Below are 12,891 nucleotides of genomic sequence, written 5' to 3'. Positions count from 1 at the left end.
TGACATCTGAATGGTAAATCTACAGTGAACAGTCAAGCCAATGATTTACATTTACAATGACTCTCATGAAGAGCACTGTTCAAGTGTAACACTTGAATCTCTGTTTTACCATAACCTCTCATGCATTACATTTCCTGTACAATCAACCGGAGGTCAGGTGTAGACAAATTCAAAGGAATGGCTAGTGGAACTACCCTGGAGTAGTTTGAGTCAGCTACCCACAATCCTATTCTTCATGTTAATGGTTAATGAATCTCACATGTGTGTTCTTATGTGAGGAATTAACTTTTTATTACAGTCTAATTTGACACAAATAAGATTAGGAGGGAAACTCACGTGCCTGGTCTCATGACAAGAAAATCAGGGTCTATTTTTTTTTACCATAACTGGTGGCATGAGTCAAAATGTGGACCCACAGAGAGGTGTTTTCCTCAAGCACTTAACCCCCAAAATAATCTGTCTGGTAGATAGGTAAAGGATTTAAACTCATACTCAGTTAATACACTTTATCTGACTCAACAGACTGTCTGTTTGTTTATAAGCTGCTGACACTTCTACTCCTGGACTAAAAAGAGATTTCATTTGAGGTTCTCTATGAAGCATGCTTATTCTTTTGTAATGTCACATGTATATTTGACTTGGACTCGCTGGACAACCACGATGCCTTAGTAAGGAATGTGGGACAAACTGCAGACAAACTGTGTGTGTGTGTGTCTTAGTGAAATGACACTGTACTTTAGCCATCTCCAGTGGCCCATCTGGCTAGAATAGATCTTTCACTTTCTCTCTCTCCTCCTCTCTTCCTGTGTCAGAGGGAGAACAAAGTCACTCTTAGCCTGTTAGCTCAGCATTCACCCTCTGACCCCTGCCAAATTGATCGACTCCTGCTGTTTTTAGACATTTTGAGGCATTTTTACCCTGTACTTGAGATCAAAAAGTGTAGGGTGAACATTTGTGTTCCAGGAAGCAGACTGTGAAGTGCTGTAACAGACAAAACAGTTCAACATCATAGTGAATATTTTCACGTTGCAAACATACACTTGCTGATAACAGTTCTTTATTACTCATTAGAATGGCAGACTGTGGGAATTCAGTTGTAATCTTGACCTTGGGCAATGCGAATCTGTATCTACGGTATCTTTACCAGTACCAATGTGACAGACTTATGTATGAAGACTATTGTGATGACATTTGTGCGAATCCTAGTGAATTTAGAGGGTTTGAAATTCCTTTCAACTGGGGTGCTCCTCAAAGAGATGGATAGAGGTCTCATCATTGTATCTGTGCCATTATGGTGTCTGTGAAAGCATGGGCAGCACCATTGAGGCATTCTTAATTTTAAAGTACTACATTTTTGTCTTCTTTTGTGTTTGAAAAACGTGTAAAGCGATTGGTGATTTACCAGGACTTGCAGTGCAGGAGTCTTGAAGCAACTCTTCTGTGTTATTAATTTATTGTGGCCACTAGATGCCGCTGATATAGTTTAAGGCCATATACAAACCATTCAACCCAATTTGAAGAAGATGACAATGCTCTGATCATTGGCTGATTGCTTCAACCAATAGGAATCCCCACCCAGTTGACTACTAGTGGAAGCCCTTAATGTCAATGTCCATGCTAAAACAGGTTATTTCCAAGTAGAGATCTCTATACATCTCTATGAATCTGATACATATGGATTGATAGACAACAACAAGGTTTTTCACAACTCTATTTCATCATAGAGCTGGTGTTTTACAGTAAAGGCTTTAAACTCAGTAAACCTTCAGTAAATCATTGCCAAGTTGGCACTAAACTATTAAGACTGAAAAGGCGGGGACAAACAGGATATAGCTTTGAACTTGTGTGGGTGGTCACATGATCAAAATAGAATTTGTAAATGGGAATGGCCATGGAAACGCTTCCTAGTTTTTGTTTAGAGCCCTTAATGATTTCATGTTATAATAACATTTACAAATCAAATCTATCGCATATTAGATAATCTGCTTTTATGTTATGTCATCCTAGTACATTGACATTCACTGCAATCAATAATGTGCTCTGGTGCTCTCTAAGTCTCTTCCAGGCAGGCAGCCGTCAGCTCCCAGATCGAAAGGCCTAGTTAATGATTAACTGACCAGTAAGATTTATTGTGTACAATGATGCAGTCAGGAAACATTTCCTTCTCTAGCCTCTCCGGGAAACACACACTCTACAGAGACACACTCATGAGTGTCTAGGAGACACTCTCAGGCTCTCTGTCTGTTTACAGCTACCAGACCTACACTTCCAGCTGCCAGATGAATCAGACCATGCACACCTCACACAGCTCTTATCCCAGGTAAGTCTTTTTCTTTCTGGGCATAAACAGAGGGTCTATACCCTCTCCTCTACACACCACCCACTCACACACTACAGATGCTGCTAGTATAGGTGTGGTTGGGTATCTGGTACTTAGACTGTAAAGGTCTGGTAGCTTGGGGTTGTGTGTATCTGGAATCCAGATGGTTTTCACAGTTAACTAGTTTGGGTACTTAGTATAGGGGGATGGGGTGTCTAGTATCTGGTTACTAGCTATTAACCAACTAACTGAACTTGCACTGGGCAAATCACCATAAGATCCCAGTTTGGCTGCAATATACCAAATGTGTATTGTCCTCTATAGACAATGTATAGATGTTGGACAAACTATCTACTGACTTCATTCAGTGTCAACTGTAACTATCAATAAGCAACAAGTTGTACAGCTATGGTGGCTGATAGATTGTTATATAAATTGTTGCACGCCAATTTGAACCTTAACACAATGTAATTCATGTTATTACCCCGTCTCCCCAATCTCCTCCTCCCCCAGATGTGACCCTCTGCCTGAGGTCACAGTGGGTCAGGGTCACCTAGGATCGTCCTCAGAACACACACAGGATCGAACATCCCTCAAACATGTGACCTACAGCAAGGTGAGGCCACACAGAAACACACACTGGGTCAATTACTGATGACCCCTAACATCTAAGAATGCTAGGGGGCAGGGTTCTAAGCCCTGACGTGACAACCACTATAATCATACTGCAGTGTCAATAATATTTTTTATATTAGAAAACATTAATTGTAGTATAGCAAAGTTCTGCTTTATTTCTTTTTTATTTATAATTGACTGTCTGTAGGGAATCAGGAGAAATAGTGGCCATACTTTCCATAGTGCTAAAATCATTGCTGCTACAAAGACCAGCATAACTACATTGTACTTTTTGTTAAATTCATAACAGAACATGGTTCTGTTGGACAGAGAAGTTGAGATGCTCTACCCATATGATTCCTGGTTATGTCGGAGTAATGTCACCGTCTTAGTTTGTTATTGTTGTTAGTTGTTTGGTTGTGATTACTGTTATTAACTGATAATAACTCTTACTCTTACAAATAACGATTACTGTTATTAACTGATAATAACTCTTACAAAAAACTATTACTGTTATTAATAATGCTTAGAAGAGAGGCAGTCTGGAGGGAAGGAGGGGATGGTAGGGCTCCCTCCAGCTGGCAAGGTAACTTAGACCTTGATCATTTCCGAGCTGATAGTTCCTTATGATGGGGTCCACTGAGGTCCATTTATAGGACCTTGGCCTCATCTTTTCCCTGGTGCTTGTTTCTGTTATTTCACTGCTATTCCAGAGGTGTGTATCTCATGTTCCTAAAAGCCACAGTATCTGCCAGTTTTAGACATGGGACCTGCCTTTCCAATCACTCTTTAGTGATCAAGTAAGTGCAGAGAGGTCAGAGAAACAGAAACCGGTGTTATAATTACCTATCTCAAACTGTACCAATGTATTCCTTTCTCTCCCAAGAAGTCCTCTCAGATCTGTCCATCCGCGGGCCACAGAGACTGGCTCTGCCCTGTATGTCTACATACTGCCAGCTTCCCCGTACAGACCAACTGTGGCCATCTCTTCTGTGGTAAGACAGTACCACGACCACCACCACCTGCACATGATCGGATTTATCTAAGGGCCAATAGAGACTTGTACAGATAGAAAGAGGTCTTTAGAGCCCAGAAGGTAGCATATTAACATTTACATTACATATGAAAGTACCATGCAACACACTGACTACAGCAGCAGGTCAGGGGGGATCTATTTAACTCTATTGTCTGTCCATCTGTCTGGCCAACGAAGCATCCGTGTTTCTATCCATGTAATATGATGAGAGGCCCAAGACCTGTCTAGCCTGGGCCACACTAGTGACCCAGTGTGTGGCTCCCACCTGATGGAGATCACACACAGTCAGGCTTTGCACATTCACACACATCTCTCTCAGAATCCCACCATACCTTCTCCGCTATGCAATCTGGTTTCAGAGCTGGTCATGGGTGCACCTCAGCCACGCTCAAGGTCATAAACGATATCTTAACCGCTATCGATAGGAAACAGTACTGTGCAGCCATATTCATTGACCTGGCCAAGGCTTTTGACTCTGTCAATCACCACATCCTCATCGGCAGACTCGACAGCCTTGGTTTCTCTAATGATTGCCTCGCCTGGTTCACCAACTACTTCTCTGATCGAGTTCAGTGTGTCAAATCGGAGGGTCTGTTGTTCGGACCTCTGGCAGTCTCTATGGGGGTGCCACAGGGTTCAATTCTTGGACCGACTCTCTTCTCTGTATACATCAATGATGTCGCTCTTGCTGCTGGTGAGTCTCTGATCCACCTCTACGCAGACGACACTATTCTGTATACTTCTGGCCCTTCTTTTGACACTGTGTTAACAACCCTCCAGGCGAGCTTCAATGCCATACAACTCTCCTTCCGTGGCCTCCAATTGCTCTTAAATACAAGTAAAACTAAATGCATGCTCTTCAACCGATCGCTGCCTGCACCTGCCCGCCATCACTACTTTGGACGGCTCTGACTTAGAATATGTGGACAACTACAAATACCTAGGTGTCTGGTTAGACTGTAAACTCTCCTTCCAGACTCACATCAAGCATCTCCAATCAAAAGTTAAATCTAGAATCGGCTTCCTATTCCGCAACAAAGCATCCTTCACTCATGCTGCCAAACATACCCTTGTAAAACTGACCATCCTACCAATCCTCGACTTCGGTGATGTCATTTACAAAATAGCCTCCAAAACCCTACTCAATAAATTGGATGCAGTCTATCACAGTGCCATCCGTTTTGTCACCAAAGCCCCATATACTACCCACCACTGCGACCTGTACGCTCTCGTTGGCTGGCCCTCGCTTCACACTCGTCGCCAAACCCACTGGCTCCAGGTCATCTACAAGACCCTGCTAGGTAAAGTCCCCCCTTATCTCAGCTCGCTGGTCACCATAGCAACGCCCACCCGTAGCACGCGCTCCAGCAGGTATATCTCTCTGGTCACCCCCAAAACCAATTCTTCCTTTGGCCGCCTCTCCTTCCAGTTCTCTGCTGCCAATGACTGGAACGAACTACAAAAATCTCTGAAACTGGAAACACTTATCTCCCTCACTAGCTTTAAGCACCAGCTGTCAGAGCAGCTCATAGATTACTGCACCTGTACATAGCCCATCTATAATTTAGCCCAAACAACTACCTCTTTACCTACTGTATTTATTTATTTTGCTCCTTTGCACCCCATTATTTCTATCTCTACTTTGCACCTTCTTCCACTGCAAACCAACCATTCCAGTGTTTTTTTACTTGCTATATTGTATTTACTTCACCACCATGGCCTTTTTATATTTTTATTTATTTATATATATATTTTGTTTTGCCTTCACCTCCCTTATCTCACCTCAATTGCTCATATTGTATATAGACTTATTTTTCACTGTATTATTGACTGTATGTTTGTTTTACTCCAGGTGTAACTATGTGTTGTTGTATGTGCCGAACTGCTTTGCTTTATCTTGGCCAGGTCGCAATTGTAAATGAGAACGTGTTCTCAATTTGCCTACCTGGTTAAATAAAGGTGAAATAAAAAAAATAAAAATTGGCCAGAGTCACATAGGCTCACTATGAAAACCATGGAAAATAGGAAGGATGTTTTTGGCACGCGTGTGAAAACTCCCCAGGCCATCTATGGTCTAAAAGGGTCCTATGATATGGTGATTATATGGAATTGTTATGACAACCTGGCTGCCAGTCTGGTCTTTGTCTTGCTATCGTACCTGGGTTGAACACAAATTTAAAATATCTGAAATACTTGAGATGTGCTTGACTTAGTTCGTCGGGCTCTAGAATCAACAAAATAGTCCCAAAAGTGCAAAATACAAGCTTGCTAAATCAAGACAATTTCACACATTTTAAATACCTTTTCGATCCAGTTCGATTTGCTATTTCTGAGTAAGCAAAACTGTCTGTTTTGACAATAACCTCATTACAGAAGTGGGACAACAGTCATAGACAGCTACAGTTGCCTTCAGAAGGTATTCACACCCCTTGACCTTTTCTACATTTTGTTGTATTACAGCCTGAATGTAAAATTGATTAAATTTAGATTTTGTGTCCCTCGCCTACACACAATACCCCATAATGTCAAAGGGAAATTATGTTTTAACAAATGTTTACAAATTAATAAAAAATGAAAAGTTGAAGTGTCTTGAGTCAATAAGTATTTAACCCCTTTGTTATGGCAAGCCTAAATAAGTTCAGCCTAGCAGTGCATTTCAAACACAGATTCAACCACAAAGACCAGGGAGGTTTTCCAATGCCTCACAAAGAAGGGCACCTATTGGTAGATGGGTAAAAAAAAAAAATCAGACATTGAATATTCCTTTGAGCATGGTGAAGTTATTAATTACACTTTGGATGGTGTATAAAAGCATCCAGTCACTACAAAGATGCAGGCGTCCTTCCTACTGTAACTCAGTTGCCGGAGAGGAAAGAAACCACTCAGGGATTTCACCATGAGGCCAATGGTGACATTAAAACAGTTACAGAGTTTAATGGCTGTGATTGGAGAAACTGAGGATGGATCAACAACATTGTATTTACTGCACAATACTAACCTAAATGACAGAGTGAAAAGAAGGAAGCATGTATAGAATAAAAAATATTCCAAAACATGTATCCTGTTTGCAATAAGGAACTAAAGTAAAACTGCAAAAATTGTGACAAAGAATACTGTAAAAAAAAACACAGGAAAGGAATATACATTTTGGCCTAAATGCAAAGCCTTATGTTTGGAGCAAATCCAACACCACATCACTGAGCAGCTGGTGGTGGCTGCATCATGTTATGGGTATGCTTGTCATCGGCAAGGACTAGAGAGTTTTTTAGGATAAAAAATACATGGAAAAGAGCTAAGCACAGGCAAAACCTGCTTCGGTCTTTGTTCCAACAGACACTGGGAGACAAATTCACCTTTCAGCCGGACAATAACCTAAAACACAAGGCCAAATATATGCTTACCAAAATGACATTGAATGTTCCTGAGTGGCCTAATAACAGTTTTGACTTCAATCGCCTTGAAAATCTATGGCAAGACTTGAAAATGGCTGTCTAGCAACGATTAACAACCAACTTGAGAAAGCCTGGACGGTGAGAGAAAAAAAATGTAATACATTTTGAATTCAGGCTGTAACACAACAAAATTTAGATAAGTCAAGGGTTATGAATACTTTCTGTATATCAGTGGTGGGTTAAGATAGTGGTTGATAAGAATAGAAGCAACAGCCAATCTCCTCTCCCTCACCTAACCTTCACCATTGTCTGTGTCATCATCACATGACGTAATAACTACTACACCTGACCTGCCCCACTTAAGAGAGAGAGAGTGGGAGAGAGAGGAGGTACACTTTACACCTAAACACCATCCAAGTGTGTGTTAATTCATGATCATGCAGTAGACAAGGTCGTATCACTACAACAACAGCTTCTAATGCTGCTGTCAGCATTTTGCTCATTCCCGCATTCCGCCTCATGCACAATAATATAAACACACTACACTAGCGATATGACCGTGTTTCCTTAATGGTGAATCGTTGTTTTGGGGGTAAAAATATGAATGAAAATAGAAGTGATAGAGTACTTATTTATGTTACCTTGTTTCTCTGTCTGCAGCTCCATGTCTGATCTCCTACTGGAGACATGGGTCCTGGCTGGACGCCATAAGCTGCCCTCTGTGTAGACAAAAGGTAAGGCAGATACACCCAACTGTAGAAAAAACAGCCATTATTACCAAGATATTACACTTGTTATCTGAAAAGAAATTGAGCAAAATGTAATTTTTCGAGCATCATGTTCAAATCATCTATAAGTGACTTTTGTGAGCTTCACAATTAAATGTAGATACTTTTAGAGGATTTAGACATGATGCGCAAAAAAATGCTGATATTGGTCCCATGACTTTAATGGGATTTGGGCCACAAATGTTAAAACGTTAGTATTTGGAAACAGTGCCAGGAAAACTAAACCTAAGCATGGATTGATTTCATACCTTGTCGATCGACTACTTCCAGGGTCAGGAAACCAACAAACATTTCTACAATTTGGGTGAACTATCCCTTTAAGTTGAATAAAAGTGAAAAGTAATGATTCAGAATGTAACTGGAATGGATTCTCTCTCTCTCTTAGGTCAAGGTCCTGTGTCGTTTGTTCAGTAAGGGTTGTTCAGACAGTAAAGAGAGGGAGGTTCTGGGAGAAATCACAGACTACAACAAACGCTACTCAGGAGCCCCTCGAAAGGTCAGTACCACACACAAAACCTTTCATAACCTTTACTAACATGCTACAACCACACTACAACCTAGTAACACACAAAACCTTTCATAACCTTTACTAACATGCTGCAACCACACTACAACCTAGTAACACACAAAACCTTTCATAACCTTTACTAACATGCTACAACCACACTACAACCTAGTAACACACAAAACCTTTCATAACCTTTACTAACATGCTACAACCACACTACAACCTAGTAACACACAAAACCGTGTCATATACTTTATTAAAACATGCTGCAACCACACTACAACCTAGTTCTACTAAGCTAACATATGGAATTGTTTAAGATTGGTCATACCATGGATCATTTAGGTATTGGATTTAGTATTTTAAGACCCCTTTAGGTATAAATAAATAAATAAATATATATATATAAAAAATGATTTGATCAAATATTTAATTGGCCATTTCTACTATAGCCCATAGAAAAGCATTGAACAACACATTCATAACTGGCAAAAAAGGAATACGGTTTTGAAGTGTCTGTCATATCTAGGAGATATATATACACTGCTCAAAAAAATAAAGGGAACACTTAAACAACACAATGTAACTCCAAGTCAATCACACTTCTGTGAAATCAAACTGTCCACTTAGGAAGCAACACTGATTGACAATAAATTTCACATGCTGTTGTGCAAATGGAATAGACAAAAGGTGGAAATTATAGGCAATTAGCAAGACACCCCCAAAAAAGGAGTGATTCTGCAGGTGGTGACCACAGACCACTTCTCAGTTCCTATGCTTCCTGGCTGATGTTTTGGTCACTTTTGAATGCTGGCGGTGCTCTCACTCTAGTGGTAGCATGAGACGGAGTCTACAACCCACACAAGTGGCTCAGGTAGTGCAGTTCATCCAGGATGGTACATCAATGCGAGCTGTGGCAAAAAGGTTTGCTGTGTCTGTCAGCGTAGTGTCCAGAGCATGGAGGCGCTACCAGGAGACAGGCCAGTACATCAGGAGACGTGGAGGAGGCCGTAGGAGGGCAACAACCCAGCAGCAGGACCGCTACCTCTGCCTTTGTGCAAGGAGGAGCACTGCCAGAGCCCTGCAAAATGACCTCCAGCAGGCCACAAATGTGCATGTGTCTGCTCAAACGGTCAGAAACAGACTCCATGAGGGTGGTATGAGGGCCCGACGTCCACAGGTGGGGGTTGTGCTTACAGCCCAACACCGTGCAGGACGTTTGGCATTTGCCAGAGAACACCAAGATTGGCAAATTCGCCACTGGCGCCCTGTGCTCTTCACAGATGAAAGCAGGTTCACACTGAGCACATGTGACAGACGTGACAGAGTCTGGAGACGCCGTGGAGAACGTTCTGCTGCCTGCAACATCCTCCAGCATGACCGGTTTGGCGATGGGTCAGTCATGGTGTGGGGTGGCATTTCTTTGTGGGGCCGCACAGCCCTCCATGTGCTCGCCAGAGGTAGCCTGACTGCCATTAGGTACCGAGATGAGATCCTCAGACCCCTTGTGAGACCATATGCTGACACATGCACATTTGTGGCCTGCTGGAGGTCATTTTGCAGGGCTCTGGCAGTGCTCCTCCTTGCACAAAGGCGGAGGTAGCGGTCCTGCTGCTGGGTTGTTGCCCTCCTACGGCCTCCTCCACGTCTCCTGATGTACTGGCCTGTCTCCTGGTAGCGCCTCCATGCTCTGGTCACTACGCTGACAGACACAGCAAACCTTTTTGCCACAGCTCGCATTGATGTGCCATCCTGGATGAACTGCACTACCTGAGCCACTTGTGTGGGTTGTAGAGTCCATCTCATGCTACCACTAGAGTGAGAGCACCGCCAGCATTCAAAAGTGACCAAAACATCAGCCAGGAAGCATAGGAACTGAGAAGTGGTCTGTGGTCACCACCTGCAGAATCACTCCTTTTTTGGGGGTGTCTTGCTAATTGCCTATAATTTCCACCTTTCGTCTATTCCATTTGCACAACAACTTGTGAAATTTATTGTCAATCAGTGTTGCTTCCTAAGTGGACAGTTTGATTTCACAGAAGTGTGATTGACTTGGAGTTATATTGTGTTGTTTAAGTGTTCCCTTTATTTTTTTGAGCAGTGTATATCCATACTTCCATTCATTTGTATGGGTTACCTTCAGATGGGTCCTGTGACACCCGTGGGGGGAGATGACCATCAAGTTCGTGTTTGTGAGTCTCCCCTTTCCACAGTGGTCATATTATTTTGTAGACAAAACCGTTCAGAAGACCGATTTTCAGGATGTCTCATGGTCTGACAAACACCGCTGCAGCTCGGTCACCTTCCACCGCAGATGTGGTGGATGAGACTCAGCCCATGCAACAACAAGAAAAAAAACATATCTCTAGCTTAAATTGACGGATTTTGATGTTTTTATTTTATTATGTTACTTAGATTGACACACGGGTGCATCAATAGACTCTTAAGTTCGCTACTCCCCAACACTGTATACAATACAAATATTATTCATCTACAATGTATGTCCTTAACCTTGGCCAACATGGGCTTGGGAGGCTCACAGTGATATTGGTATCTACAGTTCTCCACCAATTATCAAATTTTAAACTCAAAACTTCTTGTATTCCTCAAAATGTATGCTTTGAACATGAATGCACTCTGCATATGGAAAAGTGTGTAGAATTGCAGAAAATTAGCTTGAAGAAATGTTTTCTCTTCAGTGCCAAGAGAAGGGCCTTTTAAATGTTTTTTCACTTGGCCCAAGACTTGGTTCGCCCAGTCATGCACTGAAGACGTCGAAGTAAAACTCCTTGTATGATATATTTAAATCGCTGATGAATTTGCTATCACAAAAGGGATCCCAGCCACAAAAAGTTTGGGAACACCTGCTCTACTGAACAAGAGCCAGATCTCTCTGTCCCACCTGAAGCCAGGCGAGGTGACCATGACACCCTTTACTCACACCTGTGCCCGTTTGTCTTGTCCCTTAGGTGACAGACTACCTGTGTGACACGCCCCTGTTCCTGCAGCTGCTAATCCGCCGCCTGGGCACCATGGGGGGGCTAGTGTGCCTCTTCTTCCTCCGGGTGGCACTTTGCTGTCTGGGTACTGTGGTGTCCCTCGCCTCACCTCCTCTGGACGCTCCACCCTCCCTGCCTGGCCTCCTGGGGGTCCTGGATGACCTGGTGGTGGTTTTCCTGCTGCTCATCTGTGTTATCAATATCAACCAGCCGATGGCACCAGATAGTGGGAACTCCTCAGCGCACACAGGGGGTAGGCCTGTTCAGTAACTCTCTGTAGAGCGAGCAGCAGAAATGATGGCCAGCAGTGATTTAACCTTCATTTCAACAGGAGATCTCTTGAACCCCTTTTTTGAGAGAGAGACCTAGTAAGAAGTCAGCAGTGTGTGTCTGCTGGTTTGCATCTTGGGGTTAACGGGTGTATTCACTAGGAACCAAACGGGGAGGGACCTAACTGAATTTGTCAAAGAAACTCATTTTGGTTGCAAAACATTTTGGACTAATGATTACACCCCAGGTGTTGGACTCACTGCATCACTAGCAGAGGTGTACAGCCTAATAGTGGTAAGTCTAACCAGGGGCTCAGTTTTTGCATTGCTGAATGCATAGTGTCACACCTAACCTTCTTTCCTTCATGACCACTGATCTGATGAAAGCAACATGGTGGAACCTACACAACTAGTTTCTCCTCCAGTGGGCATTTTTAATGGAATGTGTTGAATGTTTTTTTATGCAGCATTTTGAGGTTCATTGTCTGATATTTTCAGATTTTTTTTGTGTAGTGTTTCTTTCTACAGTACCTGTTGTTAGTTTTGCAACATATAAGGAACTTTCCATAAATTCTCTGGTTTTCCCAAAATCTCAGTTGGAGGGTTCCTGGAATCAGGAGGGAATAAGCAGGAAATCCAGAATCCTCCAACCAGGATTTGTAGAAAAAAAAAGGGAATTTATTTTAAGTTCCTGGAATTTTGCAACCCTTCCTGTAGCCTTTATGTTAGTGCCCGTGTTACTGTTATCAATGGCCTTCAGTGGTTTAATAAAACCTGGGTCTGTTCAGGGGGGGATGCATATTAAATGTAGACCTATTATATTGTACCCTGCTGTTTCTCAGTGAAACTGTAAATACTTGATATTAATATTGTGAATACTTGTAAAATCCTATAAAATGGTGTATTTATTGTTCTGAAAGTTTGTTATTTGTCCTTATTGAACAAGGAGTAAATGCTGAGACCA

At 42.3% G+C, this 12,891-nt stretch overlaps 1 protein-coding gene across 2 annotated transcripts; it reads left to right on the top strand.

Moving 5' to 3' along the window:
* The first annotated feature begins 2,236 nt into the window (after positions 1-2,236).
* On the top strand, positions 2,237-12,846 carry si:dkey-183n20.15 (RING-HC_RNF170 domain-containing protein). 2 transcript variants are annotated; one of them, XM_055861078.1, is made up of 6 exons: positions 2,237-2,320; positions 2,834-2,936; positions 3,825-3,930; positions 8,024-8,097; positions 8,537-8,647; positions 11,629-12,846. In XM_055861078.1, the coding sequence occupies exons 1-6, from the start codon at positions 2,280-2,282 to the stop codon at positions 11,926-11,928; spliced, it is 735 nt and encodes a 244-aa protein (XP_055717053.1). In that variant the 5' UTR covers positions 2,237-2,279; the 3' UTR covers positions 11,929-12,846. The 2 variants fall into 2 exon arrangements, with proteins under 2 accessions (XP_055717053.1, XP_055717052.1); XM_055861077.1 differs by having other exon boundaries at positions 3,822-3,930.
* The last annotated feature ends 45 nt before the right edge of the window (positions 12,847-12,891 follow it).

Source organism: Salvelinus fontinalis, chromosome 14 (assembly GCF_029448725.1).
Source record: "Salvelinus fontinalis isolate EN_2023a chromosome 14, ASM2944872v1, whole genome shotgun sequence".
Taxonomy (NCBI): domain Eukaryota; kingdom Metazoa; phylum Chordata; class Actinopteri; order Salmoniformes; family Salmonidae; genus Salvelinus; species Salvelinus fontinalis.
Note: the sequence above shows the minus strand (reverse complement) of the source record. Positions and strands in the feature narration are given on the sequence as shown.

Coding starts and splice junctions, on each gene's coding strand:
- si:dkey-183n20.15 (XM_055861077.1), top strand. CDS start 2,280: ATGAATCAGACCATGCACACCTCACACAGCTCTTATCCCAG. Junction 3,931..8,023: donor CTGTGGCCATCTCTTCTGTG/GTAAGACAGTAC, acceptor CTCTGTCTGCAG/CTCCATGTCTGATCTCCTAC. Junction 8,098..8,536: donor GCCCTCTGTGTAGACAAAAG/GTAAGGCAGATA, acceptor TCTCTCTCTTAG/GTCAAGGTCCTGTGTCGTTT.